This window comes from Ceratosolen solmsi, unplaced genomic scaffold (assembly GCF_000503995.2).
Source record: "Ceratosolen solmsi marchali unplaced genomic scaffold, CerSol_1.0 scaffold3, whole genome shotgun sequence".
In the NCBI taxonomy this organism is placed as follows: domain Eukaryota; kingdom Metazoa; phylum Arthropoda; class Insecta; order Hymenoptera; family Agaonidae; genus Ceratosolen; species Ceratosolen solmsi.
Window position 1 is genome coordinate 5,598,289 of NW_011948428.1, and position 22,957 is coordinate 5,621,245.

At 37.7% G+C, this 22,957-nt stretch overlaps 1 protein-coding gene across 1 annotated transcript in view; it reads left to right on the forward strand.

The window, feature by feature from the left end:
- LOC105363720 (uncharacterized) overlaps nucleotides 1-22,957 on the forward strand; it is a 219,286-nt gene that overhangs the window by 147,058 nt on the left and 49,271 nt on the right. The window contains exon 2 of the mRNA XM_011501471.1: nucleotides 22,355-22,395. Coding sequence (XP_011499773.1) covers nucleotides 22,355-22,395 — 41 coding nt within the window. The remainder of the gene's footprint in view (nucleotides 1-22,354; nucleotides 22,396-22,957) is intronic.

Sequence of the window (22,957 nt, forward strand, 5' to 3'; positions counted from 1 at the left end):
GGTGGTGGGGGTGAGAAATTGAGCGTTGAGGTCGAGGGGCGGATGGGGCAATCATTATTTCAATTATCACACGTAACGCACCGTCGTTACACCTTCATTTGCCATATCAATTTGCAATTGGCGCAAGGTAAATAAACATTCGTGCATAAGCGAAGGGGTATTAGCGATTGGCGAAGTCGGTGTACGCCTTCCTTATTACTATTAGCAAAAGCGGCCTCATATGCATCCGCGGTACGGCCAGAGGACGGCAAAAAAAAGAAAAAAAGAAAAAAAAAGAAAGAAATCCTATATATCGTGGATAAATATAAAAATGAGAGCTCATTATCGGACACTTACACGAATGAGCGAGAGGTCCACAGCTTTCGCAACGGCTCTCACTCCCTCTCCTGGCCCTCCCCCAACTCACGTCACCCATCCCCATCCCACCTCGACCCGCTCCGCCTTACTGAGCTCCGGGACACGCTACGCGCCAGGAGGTTTTTACAAATTAGCCGCGCTTCGGTGGCGTGCCGAGCCGCTCTGCGCACGCGCACCACCGCGTCGCGGTGAGTGCTAATAATCAGCTGCTGATTGCAGGGGAAACGCGCACCGTCGGCGAGATAATATCCTCGTAATTGGTCCAGCCCCTGTCAACCTATCCTCTACCTCGAAGAGCGCGCGCGTACTCTCTCTCTCTCTCTCTCTCTCTCTCTCTCCTTTCTTCATCTCTTTCTTATAGCTCTTCTGCTCTCCACGCTCCCAACATCTTAACCAATGCACTTTCGATCGGGCCACCAATTTCTCATGTTTCGTATACGTGAGAGATTCCGAATCGACTACTTCGGCTGAAAAATAAATATCTCGGAAACTTTGGCATTGCACTTTGTTTGCCGTTCGCAAAATACGCCTAAGTAAATATATCGATAGCACTCTAATTGCAGGATAAATATTTTTAAATTATTAAATGTTGTTTAACTTACACGTGAAATTATAAAAAGAGGATTATAGCAAATTCTTCTTGCCGATACTTGTCCGATAATGTAATGAAACTTTTTCTTTTCTATTAATCATTGTACTTCGAAAAATCATTTGACAAATTTATTTAAAAATATGTTTCATACGATATTTAAGTTAAAAATTCTCTCAAGGTATCTCTATATCGATTTACTTACTCATACTGATTTCAAAAGCATTTAAAATATTTATTGACATTGTATTAAAAATGCAATAGTTACATTGAATTACACGTAAAACTTGCATATTATCGAAACTAAAATAAAAGACTTAAATAAGACGGACTATTAAATTTGAAATGTAGAAATAATAATACGATTAATTAAATATATAACAACTTTTATATTAGTTATCGTCTTTAGTTTAACAATTATATTAGTTAGCAAAAAACAACGATATATATATATATATATATATATATATATATATATATATATACTTACCTATTCTCTTGTGCGTATAAGTGTTTATTTTATATATGAAAAAAAATTTTTTATTGAAATAAAAATATTGAAGTTATAAAATATTATATTGATCTTATTTTTATTGTATTTAGAATTGTATTGTAACATTGTATGTAGAATTGTAAAAAGAATTAAAATAAAGATATATGATACATTGTTTTCATGTAAAGTCAGTGAAATGATTTTTTAAATTATTCAAACGTCTAATTTTTAGGTAAAATAACATAATTGGTTTTATTAAGATGGAAATTCACAATTTGCTTTCATATATGTATAATACAATGTAATTGGCTAATTTCATAGAATACATTTAAAAAAATATGATTAATTGAAAACTATGCACAAAACTATTACATATTTGCTAAATAATATGTTAATAATAAATACAAAATTAATATATTTACATATCAACTATATATGTATACATAAGAATATATAATTCTCTATAAATTATGTAAATATACTGCAAATACGTGATTCAAGAATTCTGAAACGATAAACATAAATTGAAATTAATAAATTCATATACACATTCATATAAAAAATAAAAAATGATATGTGAAAATAGCAGATATTTAGCAATTTGAATGCAAGTTAAATAAAACGATAGATTATCTGGGAAAGTTTGAACATTTTTTATTTTAAAAGTTAATATTTTATTAAATCCTTACATAATATTCAATAAATATGACAAAGTACATTGGTTTCAATAGTCAGTACAAATATCCATTCACAACATCGAGTAAAATATTAGAAAAATATAATTGGTTAATATATATGCTATGTGCTATGTGTAATACCAAAAAACTTTAATAGAATAATATAATGAATACGAAAAAGCTTATTGAAGCACTGAAATATCTACTATCTTCAAACACATTGAGAGGATCGTAAGAATGTACTATGATTTTTCTCTACTTATTCGTTAATTTTTCAAGCTACTCAAAGTTCCTTAAACGAAATCCTATAGAGAGGGAAAAGTACAAGAGATACATATAGAGTATGGGAGCTCGCGGTTTCGTTGTAAACTCGTGTTTACACCACAAAAAGGAGACGAATGAAAGGATTTATTCGACTAAAAGCCACAAATATACTTCAAAATGGACGTGCTTCTCAAAAAAAATTTTATCTAAAAGAACTGAAAAACGGATGGAAAAAATATATGTATATATAGTCAGATATAAAGAAGAGAGCAACAGCGACAACATTTTTCGCATCTTATTCTTTGTGTCGCGATTTCTTGGCCGATGCTCTCTCCCTCTCACTCTCTCACTCACCTCTTATCTATCTATTTTTATCTATCTATTTATCTATCTATCTGTCCATCCGTTTGTCTCTTTTCTCTTCCTCTTGTAGTTTACTATCTATACTTTCAGTGCCGGATTCTCGTTCCCACGGGAGAAAGAGAAGAGCCGAGAAAGATACAGAAAGCATAAAAAAGAGCAAAAGAGATGCCATGGCTCGCAAGTAAAAAGAGTGAGAGATAGAAAGAGAGAGAGAGAGAGAGAGAGAGAGAGAGAGAGAGAGAGAGAGAGAGATGAGCGCAAAACGAAGATAACTCTACCGGGATTTGCTTGCTCGCAACTACGACGCAGAAATAGTGAAGGCTAAGGTGGACACTGACAAAAAATATAGAGAAGTGGAGAAATGAAAGAAACGAGTGAAAAGATAAAAAGATGAGAGTGAAAAGGGTGAGACGAAGGAATTAGAGGAATGGATAAATGTATTTAGAATATGAACTTGCATTAATAACACAAAAACGATACGTCGGTTGAGAAATCTCATCATAATTGATATTTAAAAGAATCGATTTGGCTACAATTATTATTAGAGTCTCGTTAATATCATAGGAAATTTTTTCTTTATCAATAAGTAATTATTATATTTACGATTAAAAGTAATGCAATACATTAGGTATAGTGGTTATTTATTATTGAAATAAATCCATTAGGTCTGCTATTTTCAATCTATTTAATAAATACTTCAATTGCATTTTACTTGTTAGATAAAACGTTGATGAAAAATATTGCTTTGTACACTAATAAAGAAATTTCGAGCAAAAAAATTGTTTGGCAACACAAGTAGTTGATAAAACTTGGTTCTTTATCTCTTTCAGTATTAGAATAATAAAGACAGATTGTTTCACGTTAAAAAATCGCATATTTATTAAATGTGTAAAGACTTTCCAAGATTAATAAGATTCGTAAGCATTTGATGTATGCAAAAAAAAACATATATACATTTTTTATAAATATTTACCTACAATTTATTTCGAAAATTGAATAGTTGATAATCTCTATAATGAGTAGACGGCCAAAATTCTCTTTATTTCTAATATTAAAATATCTGGTTGATTTTTATCATTGATTTATTGAATAATCTACTAATGATATTAAATTATTTTGATGTCACAGTCGTTTGAAAACTCACGTAACATTTTCTTTTAATTAAAAAATGCTTGTTACGAATGCGTTAATTATTTTAATAATATAATTCGAAAAATAATAGCTGAGCTTTGGTTTTTACAATACTGGGTAAAAACGTCGTCGTTTCAGTGTTAATTTTTCTCTTCTTTAATATATCCGTTTCATCGAGGCATAATAATTATCTGTTTCTTGAAAATTATATTAATTTAATATATGTTCTTGCATAAATTTTCTTATAACATCAGATCATTTTGATAATTAATGAAATTCTCAAAATGAATAATGGCAATTGGCTTTAAAAGACCTCAAAAGTGATTTAATATATGTGAAAATATCCTTAAAATTTGTCCATTACTAACGGAATGTTAACTATTGAGAATAGAAGAAAAATGTGAAATAACGGCGAGTCCGGGGCGGGAGGGGGGACGACGAAGAAAAAATAGCCGAGAAAAGACAGAAAGATGCAGGAAGAATACAAGAGCCAGAAAGAGAAATAGAGAAAAGGCAAGCCCAAGAAAGAGCGATCTTTCTGTCTCATTCGTCTTTTTTCTTCAACTTTTTTTCTCTTTTAGTGAGAAGAAGCATATAACCACAAAGAGATGTAGAGAAAGAGAGAGAACTTTCCTCAAAAATATTAATAAGTTATAGCTGGCCGATAGTTTTCTTAGAACGACGACAGCAAAGAATAAAGTGAGAGAGAGAGAGAGAGAGCGGCAAAGAGAGAGAGAGAGAGTGTGTGTGTGTGTGTGTGTGTGTGTGTGTGTGTGTGTGACTGGTTGAGGCACGGTGAGAGGGAGAGCGAGTGAGATAGATATTGAGAGGGATGTAGAGTGGGAGGGAGAGCGATGGGGCAAGAGGGGGTGGGAGAGAGAGAGAGGGGGAGAGAAGGAGAGAGTGAGAGTATGAGATGGTGATGGTGGGAGGGAGGGAGAGTGAAGGAGAGAGAGATAGATAGATAGATAGATAGATAGAGAGAGAGAGAGAGAGAGAGAGACAGAGAGAGACAGAGAGAGAGAGAGAGAGAGAGAGAGAGAGAGAGATGGAGCCGAAAAGAAGAGGCCGAAGACACACGGCAGCAGCAGCCGCAACAATAGCTTCTCGCGCCGCGGGAGGCCGCACTGGCCGGTACGCGGAGATTTGCTCTCGGGATAGAGCGAGTTTGACAACGCGAGATCGCGCTCTCGCATATATGCACACTCCTGTTACCGCCGCTGACCGCCGCGAGATCAGATAAGGTGCTGTTTGAGAAACTCCGACACGACGTATCCCACCAACCCCAATAGTAGGAGTATAAAAAGAGAGGGAGCGCGTGCGCACGAGGGAGAGAAAGAGAGAAAGAGCCGCTCCGACTCTTCCTCCACGCATTTCCTTCGTCCTTCTTCCTTTCATTCTTTCTCCGATCCCCCCCTCCCCCCTCTCTCGGGCCGCTCGCTCTTCCACTCTCTCTCTCTCTCTCTCTCTCTCTCTCTCTCTCTCTCTAGCTCTCTAGCGCTCTAGCTCTTTCATTCGCTCGCTCTTTCTTTCTTCATTTATTTATCTTATTTTTTTTCCCCCGTGTTTTTGTATCAATGTGCCACGGGGGTATAAGCATGCCCGCCCGCGCTCCCGGAACGTCGGGGTCGGCGCTAAGGTCTAAAGTATACGCGCGTATGCTACGGCGTCGTTTTCAACTGCTGCACCGGCTGCGTATGTAAATTGACGGCGAATAAGGTTTCGCTGCGACGTTTGATGTTTTTTTCGGCCTTGTTTTGTTATGAAAGGAGCTCGGTAGCTTTCAATTTTCATCCTTGGCTCAACCCTTGCAATGAATAAGCCCTTACTTTGTTCTCCTTCTTCTTCTTTACTTTGCTATCTCTGCATTGGATTGTCGTGAAAATATTCGCTCATGATTTTCTTACCGCGAGCTAGCCGGGAGGATCATTTTCATAAGCGATATTTCCGCACTGTGATCATTCCCATTGGTCGGCAGCGAAGCAACACACGACTTCCATGAAATTCTCTTTTTCCCACGAATTTTCAGCCAATTTGAACATTTGACATACGAGCTCCATTGCATTCCCATTCCTAGGATGATTAAGTTCGACTCGGCTTATGATCCCTTATGCACCTATCTGTCGGCCTAATCACCAATCAACGATCGAAAATCAGAATCGAAAATCGACTCGACTACCGTCCCCCATAAATATACTCATTAGATAATAGGATAATTACTTACGCTCGATCATTACTCGCCAATCAATTTCACATCTCGATTGACGCACTCGAGCGACAATGTGGACACAAGCGCCAACTATTCTCTTTGTAAGATCGAAAAGGGCAGGCAGCCCACCGCCTCGGTATTAATAGGTCAAGTCGAGCCGAAGCGAGCCACCGGCAAACAAATAATGCACCCACAAAGCCAGCACATCCAAACATGGATCAAGCACGTGGCAGATAATTTATCCTCGAGCGCGTCCAGCCGAAAAAGCACTCGAACGAGAGAAAAAAAGTCGAGAGGAAGGAACATCCAAGCGTACCAGACGCTTTCGAAGGGTTCGGATCGAATTCCTTAGCCTCCTGCGCAGGCCAATATTCTCTCCCGAAACCATTCACAACGGTGGCGAAGGGACCGCGGATGCGACGCCCCGCCCCGCCCTCGTGCTTTCTCCCTCGCTGCAAGCGCCACGACGTCTCCCCCCCCCCCTTCATTTTTTCTCTCCCTTTTTCTCTCTTTTTTATTTTCTTATCTTTCTGTTTTTTAACTCACTGGCCTTCCTATAATTTACGGAATTATTGCCTTACGGTGTTGCGCTGCATTGGTGCAGCCTCTGTCGAGGCGATGCCGCGTCAAAGGACTTTGCACGGCCACTCGTGCCAGCTTCATCATTAGGACGTTTCATATCGATTGCCTTACGAGATTTGTGACGACGATTCCGTATTTACGACTTATCGATGAAAGCGCGATGATTTTCGATTATCCGCTGCCCGAGGCTCATTGTCCTCCATCACTTTCACAATTTTATCTCGTTGTAATAGAGCGATTTAAGGGGGATCGTCAGGTGGATCGAATTTGATCGAAATAATATTTAATACGCACGATAGATTTATAAATTGCGACTTATGAGACGATGACAAAATTTCTTTCAATAATTCTTCCCGCTTCTTTTTTATGTCTCCTCAATGAGCTCGGAGCCCTCCAATCCTAATGTTAATAAATAAGATGAAAAAGTAAAATGATACGGTCTACAATGTTGTTGAAACGTTATGTTGCTAATATCTATGGGTAATACCGATAATGATAATGAATTTCTTATATTCCAATATAATAGACTCTTGGTAAGTAAAGCGTAAGATAATTCTATTCACAAGATATTTTATTATTACGAAAATTCTATTTTCCCTTAAATTTTAATGTAATGATATGTTTTCACTTTAACTGTGCTCATTTTCAAATAATTACACTTTTTCTTCATTCTTATCGATAATTGCGTAATATCGATGGTTATATAAATTTTCATATTATTACAAGCGCCATTTGGATTGGGTTTCTCGTATTCTAGCTCCCATTCTATCTAATAATACATTTTCCCTCGATAAGAACGTTTTCGCTAATGTCTATTTAATGATTTTTCCAAACTATTGTAATTTATCATCTATCTAGGACTATAAAAAAAATTATGTGTCTTATATCGCATTAAGGACCTTGTTAATGTTAATAAGTAGTACTCCTTGGAATAACAAACGTTAGGTAGTGAAAATCATTAAATCGTTAATTTCCTACAATTTTTTATAGTCCTTTCAAAGAAAGTAATTATCGATAAAATTAGAGTAATCTATCGAGCCATTAACCGAGGAATAAAGAGATTTAGAAAGGAATAACAATAATAATAATAATAATAATAATAATAATAATAATAATAATATTAATAATAATAACTAATATATCAACTCATTTTATGTAATGCTACCGAAATCCACTATATTATGCTACATTAATATTTCTAAATTATTATAGGAAAATTAAAATGAATATTTACAAAGTAATGCTTAGCCCATACATTGTTATTCGTATTCTTTTAGTTTATTCAATTACTAATTACTTTTGAAGCCTAATGAAGTCAATAAAAATCAAATTATCCTGCATTACTATAGTTATACGAGCATTATCAATATACTTAAGAATAGTTTTTATAACAAAAATCAGAATCGCCTTATTGTTTTACAACAGGTAGAAGCTTCATGTAAAATAATTTTCCCTCAAGTTATAAGTTATACTCGAAGCTAATTTGCGAATAAATTCACATCCATGCTACTTAGTGTCGAAATGGGGCAATTAATGATATTTAATATCGACTGAACCGAACAATTAATTGATTTGTCAATCGTCATTTATTAATCCGCCAATGTATGCTATTGTTGATAATTCTGAATTTGCTACAAATATCCGATGAAAATTGTAAACACGTTAAGATTAAAATGTCTACTTTCACTTGAATAACATAGTATCCACGATAACCTACGATTTTCAAATAGAAATGCAATCTATGATCAATGTACAATAATTATACATAAGTGATTCTCGTTTTATAAACATGACGACGTGTTGAAATTACATATGAAAAAGAAACAAAAATCACTATCCTACGTAAATGAGGCAATCTTTTATCGTATATTATAGATAATTTCACGATATGGGCGATGCGCGAATATCTAATACCGTGGCGCTTACTTTGATGAAAAGTATTCGCTTTATGCGGCGCCAGCGACGAAATTATTCGCACGAGAGACCATTCCGTTGAATTCCCTTCGAAGTAGAAAACGCCGGTCCCAGTGAAAGAACTATGTAACAAACCTACGTTACGCGTCTGTCTGTCTGTCTGTCTGTCTCTGTCTCTATGTGTCTCTGTGCGCGCGCGCGTGTGTCTGTGTGTCTCTCTCTCTCTCTCTCTGTGTGTGTGTGTGTGTGTGTGCGTGTGCGTGCGCGCACAAAATATAATGGCACAACTATGTAGACATATATCGAGTTACCTCGATCGACAGACCGCGGAGATGTCGGCGTCTGACATGAATCATTGAAGATTAGATCAATAAGTAAATAGTAAAATAATGTGGGCAGGCAGGCAGTCGTAGACACGCGAAAGGCATCCTGCGAATGCAGCAAGAATACTTACGTCATGGAGATAAGGATACATTTTTCGCCTCCTCGTGGCGACTGAATCGCCGTATTTCCCCCGCTGCCTTCGGAGATCGATTTCGTCAAAATTCCTTATCGCTGCGATAATTAATTGTAAAGTCATCCTTTTCTACGGATGATAGATAGTCACGTCCCTCTTTTTGTTACTTAAAAAAAAAAAAAAAAAAAAAAAAAAAAAAAAAAAAAAAAAAAAAAAAAAAAAAAAAAAAAAAAAAAAAAAAAAAAAAAAACAAACAAACAAACAAACAAACAAACAAACAAACAAACAAGCATAAACAAAAACAAAAAAATTAAAAAGTAAAGCTATCAAATTAATTATTATGGCGACGCAGTGGTGTATATTTTAATCGACAATCGCATGATAAAAATATATATATAAATGTTTAGTCTAACTACTTTTAAGCTAAACAAATTACTTTGTATGATAATTTTGTTTATTAATTTTGCAAAAGCTTAATATAATACGATAGTGTATTAACTTTTCACGAGAAACCACTGATTTAACAAATCAGTGAATCAGTATATTTTCTAATTGATATTATTATACTTTACTTATATTGTCATTGTATTAAATAATATTCAACGGAAGACAGGTTTTTTTTTTTTTTTTTTTTTTTTTTTTTTTTTTTTTTTTTTTAAGAATTTGGAATGGGCTAAATTAATAATGCTTGAAACCAGAAATTACGAGTAAAAAAAAAGATAATAGGCATTGTTTCGAATAAAGGACGAATGGAAATTTTTTGTTTTGTTGTTTTATTTTTCCAATGAAAGCAATAATTTAACTGGTATATATAACCTTATAATGAATTACTTATTATAATCGCATAATTATAATATTGCCTCGTTTCCGATATCTCGTAATGAAAGTAGGATGAATCGCAGCTGAAGGAAACTGGATTTGTTAAGATTGAAGATTACGAGTAGCCGTGTCGAATGAATAAGGTTGATCAGCTAATCTGTAAATCGTTAATCTAGAAAATATTAAAAATACGGAGTATCCCGCGCTAAAGTCAAGTAAGCTCTCTTTTGTCCTAATCCTTTGTCTAGACGACCGGCAAAATTTCGAGATCAGCCGAGTGATTATATCGTCGCGCGACACCAGTAGGACGAAAAAACGGCGCTCAACAATGGAGCCGAACGCGCGTTACCCTGGTTCCTTCCCTCGCTCCTTTTGTCCACCTCTGCAGAGAGTGAGGAAATTCAGTGGCTGAGCGATTCATAAAGCACGGGCATTGTCCTAGGCTAGGATCTCCGTGAAAAGTATCAATGGCCGTGCGACTTGTCGGCACAAGTTCAGCTCTATTAATAGCAAGTGACGCCCGCTGGGGCGGCAGCTGTCGAAAGTTGGCGAAATCGGCAACGCCTGCACTTTTCTCCGGGAGAGAAAGAGGATATCGGACTCACCGATCCGTGACATCCTAGACAATTACGCGCGCGCGCGCTCTCCGAGTCTTTCGTGTCCTTAGCGCTTGTCCCTCGGCGGAGCAATGATAACGATAATTACTAATAATTGCGAAAATTGTGATGTTCGCAAAAATAAGCACAAAATTAGACGTCATTAAGGTAACGTGGGAATATTAGATGTAATAAGGGAGGCGGGATTCTCGATTATGTAAGAGCCTTCGGCAACTCGAGGACAGGCGTTTTCCGCCTATTTTTTCCTCAATTCAACGCTACCGTTCGCCGCGCGCGTGCACTCGCTTTAACGACACTGGCTGGCCGACTGGCAATTAATTCCAATTCGTCGCTAAAAATTATTCCTTAATTATCCAATCATCGATCCATCCTCGCGATATTACACAGCATTACCGCGTCAATATTCCAATAACGTTTAAAAGCCGCGCGCGATCAAATGCTTTACTCTTCGTTCCTTGGCTCGTCAACAAACAAAGCCACTTCAAAGAATTCATTAGTCAGTGGAATTAGGAGGCTGGCTCGAGAAAATAAACAATTTTTATTGGAAAGGTCATTAGGATACTTAATCCAAACTAACAATGGCAATAATAATATCGACTGCTACTTGACTTATTCAAGAACTCTTATATAAAAGGTAAAATTCTATTTATATCTCGGTTGTATCATCCGTATTAATTGATCGGAAGGCGTCCAATAAATGCATTTGTTTTACCTGGTAACGCGCGTTCTCTCTCTCTCTCTCTCTCTGGCTCGTCCCAACCCAGGCTCCTGAGCCATCCGCGCGCACGCATGGTCAATTTCTCGAAATCAGTGGCAGGGGAAAACGGGAAATTTTGGTCAGCCAGGTCCCTACTACATCCCTAGCCCGGTTGAGAGGTTGCGAGCCCGGATAATCGACCCACCCCCTAAACTGAAATAAATAACTCGTGGGACCGATGATGGTTCGAGTGAGTCAGGTGGATGTCGCGCCACGGCTTCGCCAACAATATCCTCGCGACCGAACCGTTAGCTAATCATCCGCGTGGAGCGGTCGTCGGGGGCCCCGCTCCTCCCCCGCCACGATCATCCCTCGCGGGAGGCTTGAGCAACGCGACGACGGGACGCGGCCCAAGGGCCCCACGTGGGACGCTGCGTCGGTAACGAGCGCAGCCCGTCGGGGATTGGGCTGCCGCGGTAGCGAGCGCCGCGGCGCCCATTGGCCGGGCCCCCGTCCGAGGACGCCCACAAGCCGCGCGTTTATATAGTACTCGCGCACGGGGCGCCCGCGCTCATTCATAGTACCTCGCGGCCCGCTCCCACCCAATAACCCCGGCCCCGACGCCGCGTATCCTTACCATAAGCGGGCGCGTACGCCCCTGTCTTGGCTCCGATTGCGCCAGGGAGTCGCCGTCCTCGTCGTCGTCGTGGTCGTTGTCGCCGCCGCCGCCGCCGCCACAGCCACCCGCGTACCATCCGCGTACCATCCGCGTACCATCCGCGTACCATCCGCGTACCATCCGCGTACCATCCGCGTACCATCCGCGTACCATCTCCGCGTACCACGCGTACCATCCGCGTACCATCCGCGTACCATCCGCGTACCACCCGCGTGCCACCCGCGTGCCACACGAGTGTGTCGACAACGGCGCCGCCGAGCCACCGAGGGTTACCGACGCCGACGAAGAATGCGAATTGGTGAGTTGTTGGGAAGAAGTGAACGGGGATTGGGGTCCGCTGAAACGGGCCTCGTCAGCTGCGAGCTTGATTTAATAATCGACGGTATCCCGGTGCTCTGGGTGAGCCTCGTATCACCGCCCGGACCCTGAAATTTCCTCCATTTTTCGTTTACTTTAGCATCTCGCTGTACATACCGTTGTATCTACCCCTCTACCTACCGAGACTCAACGTTCAGCGACTTCCCATAGCCGATTGACGCGATAAGAATATGTCAACCTGATTGCCTATAAGAATAATAATCGGTTTGCCGAGCGATAAGATATATTACGACCAGAGTTATTTATTTCTGTATTGTGAATTATACTGGGGCAATGGATATCGATACCTCGACTTTATAGAGCCGTCCGTTCGATCAATTCCCCAACGGTTAGACAATCATACGAATACTTTGTGTTTACGCTGCACCACTCAACTAATAACTGTTTCTCAAGTTTCTCTGGATTCATGTTCATTGAAAAGCACGATATCGCTAACTTTTAAGCAAAACTAGTCAGCGACGCTCGTAAATATTGCACTAGGATATTAACTAAAGATTTTGCTTTTGCATATGATCGCAGGACTCGTATATAAGAGATCTTGTATAAGAGATCGTCGACATTGACTTTTCTCCCGTAGCTTCGATAGATCGATAGTAGCCGAGTGCGTTGGCTGTACCAATGAGTAGCCTGGCCGGTTATATTTTGATGGGAATGCTTACATTGATTTCACCACGTGGGCGTAAGCGATTACTAAATATAGTTTATTGAAAATAATCGTATCGTTTACGCGAGGAAATTTATCCTTTGTAACTGATATTCTATCAACATTTGAAAAGAATTAAATATGATTATTATTTATTCGTCGAGACTTTCTTATTGCCCGTGCACTTGTAAGTGAGTCTGGGATGCCTGAACGACAGACACTTTATTTCACCCATACCCTTTTAAACATTTTGAAGCATTTTTTTTCTTTATTTTTTTATTTTTTTTAAATTTCGTTGGCGAGCGCGCGTGTGTGTGTGTGTGTGTGCGTGTGTGTGTGTGTTTTGTCTCGTTTTGTATTATTTTTTTTCTTTTCTTTTTTTTTTTTCGTGTAATCTTGATGCGCTTAACTCATCAGAAACTCACTAGCAACGAGAAAAATGCTTCACGTGCCGGTAACTTATATTATGCATCAACCACAGATCAAATAAGCGATAGCGTGACAGAATAAATATCCCGGTCGCACTTACTTTCAAGAGAGAAGGCGAGAGAGTGTGTCAGGAGGATCAAGGGTCCTTTGTCACCCGGTAGTTCGCAAGGATGCCTCGAGTCAGCCGGTCGATTCGTATTTCTTGTTGCTCCTATACCAACTTTTTCTTCTCCTTTAATTTTCGTTTCGCCTCCGTACCTGCCCTACAGCCGCACAGCCGTGAACGTCGAAGGAAATGAAAAGCAAGCCAGAGGCAAAATAGAGTTGGGAAGGATAAAGTATATTGCCCAAATAAGCTTGAACTATACGATATTGACAGTTGCACAAGACCAATGGAACATAGGAATACTTAATCGAGATCACTTCCAACAGAAATTAATTTAATTCTTTATTGTTACTGCGTCTTGTAATTAAAGAGATGTTGGCGTTGCATTTGCTCGTTATATCGCCAATCAGAAAAGTTAAAAACGATTCGAGGAGACCACAATTTAAACGCAACGCCAATAATTCGTCTTAGCAGTATTTTCATTTTCAATTTCAATTTCGGCAGCTACGCGATTAATTGGCCAATCTATCACAATGGATTGTTCCTACTCGAGTCCATGCAAAGTACCAAATAATGTCTTGCAAGCCCAAATTTATTATTAGCACGGATGGGAAAGAAGAGGCGTCAAACGACGAGAGATTTTCAACTCAATCAAATAACTAACAAGAAAACGTCCATAGGCAGAGCTGAACATGTCACAACCGGTATCTGGAACTTCGTCCGAGAATAAAAAGAGAGGGACTCGAGTAAGACGGCGCGTAGTCCTCAATGAGGCTCCCTTCCGCCTCGACGGGTGGTCCACCCCGGGGCCCTCGTTGACGGGGAACCAATCAATTTCACGGCCCCTTTCGAGGGCGCGCGACGATTTTCGACCGGCTACGTGACGGAGCGCGAGCGCCACAAACTTAGAACGCCCTTCGAGCGCAATTTCTCTTTCTCACCTTGAAAGAACGTTTTTCTCGGGGACCGAACGGCGATCGAACATCGGCCGGCGGCAACGAACGAGGGGATGTTGTGTCTGTGTGCTTGTGTGTTTGTGGGAGGGGAGGGGGGAGGGGCAGTGGAGGGGCCAAAAGCCGGAGAAGAGAAGGCGACTGTTGTATAGGAACAGGCCCTTTTTCCCACCTTTTGCGCCTCGAATTCCTTCGCGGTTAAAGCTCGATGATTTAAAATTACTGGCGGCTCGAGGATCACAGCAGCGCGCGCAGAAAATATAGAAAAGACAGCCCAAGTGTTTTCGTGAGGATTCTTTTCCATTTTCCGGGGGGACTTCGGCCTATAACAAATTTTACGATTTCGAAAGCGTATTGTAGATGGACCGACATTATTTTGGCGTTTAATTGGAAAAATTTTTATGGAAACTCGCTCGATGTTTTGGGATCGATTGGTCGAAGGGACTCGGCACAACTAACAGTCCGCCGTTTTTTTTCTTTTGCTTTTGATATTCTCGGTGTACTTAAAAAGTTTCTTTTACTTGAAACTTTACTAAGGGCGCTTCCCAAATAATCGTCCGCCGTTATGGATGATAACTGAATAGATAGTGACAATACAAGATAGGTTATCCTGATTCTTAAAGCTTTTCAAAAAAAAAAAAAAAAGAAAAAATTCCTTGCTTTTAAGAATAAAAAAAAAAACTTTTTAAAAAATACTGAAATACAATTTTCTGTTATTGGCAATTACATATCTATATATTCAAATGATAAGAAGATGTTCTCATTTTAATAGCCATTTTGTCTGTCAATACAATACGCATATGTGTTTAAGCGAATTAAAAATAATTTGAATTATTTTTATCGTAATGTTGGGTATTGAAAAGTAATTGTGAGCTACTGGATAGCGGATTAGAAAGTGAGCTTTAACTTTTTGATATTTCATTATAAAATAATTTTTCCCCCCGAGCGATATAATTTTCATGCGCACCTCAATTCAAATCTTCAATTATATAAGGTTATGTTCAGGTGACTAGCTGCTTAATATTCTTAAATATCTGCCCTGTGGCAAGCGTATGATAACGAAGGACGATAAAAATAATAACACAAACAATGACACGTCATGAGCATTCATTACTTGGAACTCGCCTGCAATGCAGCAGAGCCACGCAAAGCCACGCAAAAGAGGAAAAAAGATAAAAGGATGCTACTTTATCCCAGCAGACCTTGCAATTTGAATCTTCTCCGGATATATATATATATATATATATATATATATATATATAGAGAGAGAGAGAGAGAGAGAGAGAGAAAGTAAGAGAGAAAGAAAGTGAGGAGGAAAGAAGAAGAAAGAGGCAAGCCGAGTCACGCGCGTGAGAAAAGAGGTATGGAACACGAAGCTCTCGTTTTTCTTTTTTTCTTCTCTAAGTATCTTTATCTCCAACGAAGTTCAAATTATTTTACCAAATCTGTAATTATTGCTGATTGATCTTTATTCAACTTATATTAAATAATTTCTGCTAGAGGCTAAAAATAATTATAAATCACCTCTTTCAATTAACTCAACGCAATTAATTTATATAAATTACGACTTGCTATTACACATATCAATTCAAAATTAATAAAATACACGAATAAATCTATACTACGATATTAATGAAAATGCTTCAATCTATTAAAATATCAATATACTTTGTTTTCACAATAATGATAAAATTTGTTTAATAGATCGACGGCTTATTGCAATATATAAAAATTTATGTTGAAAATATCCTTACCTAATCATAAAGACTGAATTTGTAATTACAATATATTTCAGTAAATAAAATTTTTATATCATAAATCTGGAAACAAAATTTCATATATTTAATAGTCATCGCATGTAGGTGGATATCGAAAGGCTCTGTTATTTTATAATAGAAAACTAATATTTCTTAGGTATACTTACTTACCGATCCGATGAAAACAATTAAATGATCATCAATACATTAAGATAATATACAATAATTCATAACTCATGTATATATGTATATATATATATATATATATATACATAAATTTTGCATAAAAGGCAAATGCATTATTGGCAAAGTAACTATTTTTTTAAATATTGTGATTACAATCGAACCAAGCTGTTGCTTCAAAATATACATATATTTAACTTATTATTAAGCAAGAATTTTATAAGTAATTTCAAATATTAAAAAGTTTATGAAATTCTTAAAATATTGTAACAATATCTAGTAGTCACGTATTTCTCATAAAATAATTATTATTTAATATACCTAATCGTATTTTTATTGTTTTTATGATTTCATAAATATTTTTCGAAAAAATAGTCCATTAAGCCTATTTAAATTCATAAATAAACAAATGAAAAATACAATGTTTTAATATTTGTATAAGTTAATAGCAGGGAGGTTTTAGCTTACTTAAACTTAATATTCAAAATTCATTAAAGATTATATCTGTCTTCCCTATGATTCTTCTAACGATTAATAATTAATATTTATGGGTTTAGAAACTAAGACGCTCAAATGGAGCTAAAAATCAATCTAAGCCTCTTTTTCTCATCTCTACCTCTTCTCTCTTTCCTCTTTCTTATGCATCTCTATCTTTCCGTGGGCACTTTCTTCTTGATTCTCTCTCTCTCTCTCTCTCTCTCTCTCTCTCTATATATATATATATATATATATATATATATCTTTCTCGTTCTCACGTGGGCTCGCACACATTCTACCCCTAACATTCAGAGGATGAGAAGAAATATACTACAAGCGAGCTATCAAATTTCTCCGGACATTAACATATTATAAGTGAGAGCGAGAGAGTCCAGGTGAAACTCTATACCTTGGCTGGTGCGCGAGCACGAGCTCCCGCATACATAGGCAGTGCAGGACCTTATCACTTATAATATTGTGACTCGAGCCGACGGCGCTTACGTTTAATGCACTCGCGAGCCGAGTCGCTAATCGCTCGAATGGGGGATTATCCCCCGAAAGACGATAACATTCCAATCGTCGGACTTCCGATCTCCCGTAGGCGGATCAGCCGGATGTCGCTTCGTGAGCACAGACGACGTGATAAAAAGCATACGAGACAAAACTTCACCTGTTGATTCGTTGTAGTTTTGACCCAACCTAACACATAATGTATGTGTTAATTTACAGAATGAAAAATGTCCTAGTGTCGGTTGGCACTGATACCGTCGACTGCTATTGGAAGGACACGATGAAATGTGATATTATATACATTCACTGACTGCGTAGATTTCGTACGCGAACGCACATTTTATTGAGGCGATTATTTTCAATATCTGCTTAATAAGTTCTAATGTATGTGGTATTGCATGCATTTTTACATCAATCCCATAAGCTTTTTTCAGTTTCATCGGTATGATCGGTATGATCGATTCGATCGTTCAATTTTAAAAGTTCGTTAAAGGCAAATTTGTAGTACTTGTAATTATTTCTTTATTAGCTTTCTAATTTCTTTGTGCTAAATACTTAATAAATTACTCGTCCATTTGTTTACTAAAGTTACATCATCTCGCGATATCAAAACTTTAATCATAATCTTATATTAAATATACTCGAAGGATATATGTTATTTTAATGGAGATTGTTTTAACTACACTAATGTAATTATTATTAAAATTATACGATTTATAGTAAAATCGTAATCAGTATAGACGAAGGCTTAATTAAAAAATTTTATTCTTAATCAACAAAACAATATAGGCCAGATATACCCTCGTAAGGTATTAAAAAAAAAAAGCATCTATTTTAAAATAGACACAAAAGTATTTAAAAATCGTCCTCGGAATGAAGGAAAAATATCTAGCTAACGAGGCACAGACTATGATAAATTGAAAATTCAGGCAATTTCACAAGGGCGCAATTTACAAAAGACTAATTTAAAAGTTCATCGCGTTCTTATCAATGTACAAGTCGTTTCGCATCGCGGTAGCTACGTCATCCGGAAGCGCACGTCTGTACGAAGTGACAATTACATAATAGCAAGTGGTCGTGCGGCCCCACTAAATTCGGCAATGTGCTTAGAAAATGACATCACATACAACGATAAACTATACGACGCTCGACCTTATCGTCCGAGCTTACATTAATCATCTTATCAAATGGTGTGAAGTTTCTTTCATATTTTGTCTGTCGATTTTATGAAAATGATTTTGACGCGCGCGCGCGCTCGTCTGTAATACTAGTAATATTCAAGGCTATGAACTTGACGATTCGAAAATTCGAAAAATATCAAATTTTTGTTCCGATCTAGTTTCGTCAACAAGAACATTGTATTTGTTTTATTAAAAAAAAAAAAAAAAAAAAAAAAAAAAAAAAAAAAAAAAAAAAACAATTAGCAACAGTGAAATTTGAATACTTAATTGATAACATTTTTAAAACTAGTTGTTGAACTAATGTCAACAGTTAGAAATTATTCTTTTTACGCAATATATGTAATAATATTAAAAACACAAATTCTTTATATCAAATGATGTTTTTTCGAGAAAATATTATTATATATAAGTCCCATATTGTTATATAAACATACAAATGAAAATGACTAAATGCGATTGTCAAAAAAATGATTCCTAAGCTTCGAACAAATATTTACTTAAGCAATACTTAAATAATGTGTTATTATCAAGCATCAAATTAAAATATCTATGCAAAATAATTCATCGATGCCTCGGTTAACGTATTTAAATAATAAAATATAATATAAACGTAATAGAATATTTTTTATATTTGTCAGAATGTAATGAGAAGATAGATAGAAGCAAGCAACTTTTATTAAAAAACAAAAGAAAAATATAGTCATTTTTTTTTATCTCACTTTTATAAATAATGTTTTAAATTAAATTTATCTCGATATATCAAAATTAATATTAAATTATTTCCTCTATCCATTTTTAAATTCAATGTTATCGATCCATTCTTATTTACATGTAACAATACATTACAGATATAAAATTTTGTCCGAAAACATATGATTTTTTAAAGCGCAACATTAATTCTTTCGCGTATCTACGTTTTATGTCGCATTACTCGACCATTTTAATTTACTTGATATTTTGCGTTATGACTATGACCGTTGATTGGCAGCTGATTACCGTACCTCTTAATCTTCTTTCGTCATTCCCATGGTAATTGATCTTTGGACGCACAATTCCTAAATAATGTTGAAACGTATAAGAATTGTAATGATAAAGAGAATAATTAATTATCACTATACATAAAATAAGTAAATTGATTTATTTATAACTAAAACTAACTTATAATTAAAATAATATAAAATGAGTATATTGAATATTAATGCACATTATATTACAAATTTTAATACGTATGTTTTGTCTAGTAGACGAACTGTAAGTTCATGTTAATGGAAAATTTTTTCGTATTATTTGAAATAATTTACATCTATAATTCTACGAATAAAATATTCTATGGTCTAAATATTGAATGAACTTTACATTATTAATTATATTTAATTACGCAACCTCACGTAATGACTCATAAATAAATTGAGAAATAATTTCATTTTAATAAATTACTTTATTTGAATAATCTTACTCAAATACTTTATTAATTATTGCACTAATCCTTTTTAATTACAAAATTCATTAACTGTCAAAACTAATACCAATATTTAGCTTAATAATTTAGTAGAAATAATCGTAGTTTATTAATAGATATTATCCATAATGTGTATTGTGTACGTCAATTTAAATTTAAATGTATTTATTTATTTATTTATTTTTTTTTTTTTTTTTTATTGTGCCACCAGCATTACTCGTTATGTATATTTTACTGTATATCACACAAAAATTGTCTACATAACTTAGATATTCAAATATTTAGATGTTGAGAATAATTGTACACCTAAGCATACAATTCTACATTGTAAATAACTGAAAAATTATGCGTAAACCTGTAATTTATTATGTATCTCTGTATTTTTATCCCCATGCAATTGGGATATTATACTTTCACCCCATTAGCGAGAACTAAAAGCCACTGCCATTGAATTTCTTCTCGTGTATCTTCATAGTAATATTTCTACCCGAACTTCGTAGATAGCATACGTGGCCACACTAAATACTTTAAATGACTAACTACACGCAATTTAAAAATTCGTGTTTTGTATCAAAGCCATCATTTATATATTTTAAATGGGCATTTACAGGTGAACTATCTACTTTACGATATAGTACAAATTATAATTGCAAATCAGCCAGTTTAAAATTTGTCTAATAATTGGATGTTTCAAATAAATGACAACAATTTGCCACAATATCGTATATACCGACGCTTTTATTTCCATCTATTGCACGATTATTTTATTCTCAATATTACCAATAACTTTTTCTTATTATCTACGAATTAAAATACAATGATAAATAGTAATTGTAGGCTGTAACGTTATAATATGCATTTAAGTAAGCTGTAAAGTAGAGCTGGACGCTGGATATTTCATTTAAAATCATCGCGCTATTACTCGCCAAATGCGTAATTCCTTATAATCCTGTATTATAAACTTTATTCATGCTCAATTCGATGGGCTATGGTAGGTTCTGGTAACATCGTATTTCGCGAATATTTATCTTGGAGAGCAGCTTGAATAGGGCAAAATTAACGGGAACAAAAGAAAAATCCCGAAATGCACCATAATAATTGCAAGGGCAATTTCACAAGATGTTGGGTAGGGTCAATTGTTCGTGGGATCACTTTGCACGCGGCCGCTTACCGGATCCCCAATACGCATGCGCGCACAATGATAAAAATCGCTTGGTCCGGGGGGTCCGGACTACGTTGATACGAAGGTATCCCCACGCGCGCGAGGGTGTAGCTCGAGAGGCTCGCCGGGGTCGTGGTTGCGGGTGGGAGTGGGCGGGAGAGGGGTGATCGCGCGCAGGGGACCCAGAGAGAGAGAGAGAGAGAGAGAGAGAGAGAGAGAGAGATTATATGTAAGAGGGCGGCGCAGACGACGTATTACGACGTCGATGATGATGATGCATATACAATGATAAACACCACCACATCATAGATCGAGAATAAGCGCACAACGCCGAATCTACACAAACTCGCGATCAAGTAAGCGAGCGAGCGAGCGAATAGGCGGGGTGGGGAGGGGGGCGTGCAAGACCGAATACGAGGAGATACGAGATTGTGTGCGCATGCGCGTGCGCGCGATTGTGCGTGTGCACTTTCGTGTCTTTGCGCGTGCGTGCGTGCGCGTGCGTGCGCGTGCGTGCTTGTGCAAGTGAGCGTGAGAGGGCGGGAGGGTGGGAGTGGGACAGATAGAGGTGGAAGGGATCCCAGAGGAGAGTAGGTGGGACCGAGAGAACGCGTGTGAGTAGTGAGTCCGAGCCGGGAGTGAGTAACTGTGCGAGACTCGGAGGCTCGAACCTCAGTCATCACGAGATCGGCAAGCCGAATGGTCAAGCTCTCTTCCGTCTCCTCCTCGTCACGGACCTCCCGACACGTCCCCGCATCGTGTGCCTTGGGGTGTCGTGCCGATCTCGTCCTCGTCGCACGCCGGTGGCTTCCCCCTCGCGATTCGCACCAAGTGATAGCGCCGCGACCGTCGCCGTTGTCGCGGGGCAGGGCGCGGTGGGAGTGAGACCGCTCGAATGGTTCGGCAGTTCGTCATTGCGACTCGCGATGATGTGGAGACGCTCGCCGGTGATAACGCGCTGCTGCGTCTCCCCGATGGCACTTAACGCGAACTGAGACACCGACTAGACAATAGAACGATCGCAAGATAAGGAAAGAGACGAGAGGACAGCGCACGCGTGCGTTAAAGAGAACGAGAGAGAGAGAGAGAGAACGAGAGAGAGAGAGAGAGAGTGAGAGGAGGGGGAGAGAAATAGAGAGAGAGAGAGAGAGAGAGAGACTGTGGAGAGTGCGATCAGAAGAGAAGAGCCAAGCGTCGGTGGAAGCAGCAGTAGCCTCTCTCTCCGGGGCCGGAGGGGTGTGCGCCGAGAGCGAGAGATGATCCTCGAGCTGCTGGTGGCCGGAGCTTTTGCCCTCGCCACGCAAACGCGGTGTGTGTACTTTACTGATTATCTATTACTTATCATTATAGGATTTGGCACAGTAAAGAAAAGACATACGAGCCGCGGAGGCGATAATGGGACGACGAGCTCAATCGAGACTTTGGCTTTGTTTTTTTTTTCTCTCTTTTCTTTTTCTTTTATTTTGATTTATTTCTTTTGTCGAGCGTTGAAATGCTTATCATAAATTAATATATTTGACTGGCCCGCTCTTAACCTGTAACGACGATTCTCAATTTCTAGTTGTACGCGCATTATTCGTATCTTGCCAGTCCACGTCCGATATTTGTTGGTCGTGCATTTTTGTTTAAGGAGTTGTTATTTGGCTTTATATTTCTATGATATAATGCGACTCCTTATTAAGGCTTCGTATCTCTTACTGATAATCGCCTTTTACACGCGGAATTAAGTGTCACATTGTTCACGAGACAATCGCTGCTCTTAATCGATTGTCGCAAAATAAAACAAAAAAGAACGGGAAAAGGAAAGAGAAAAAATGATAATGAAATGAAAGAATATGAAAAATTAAAAAAATTACAAATACATTGCTATG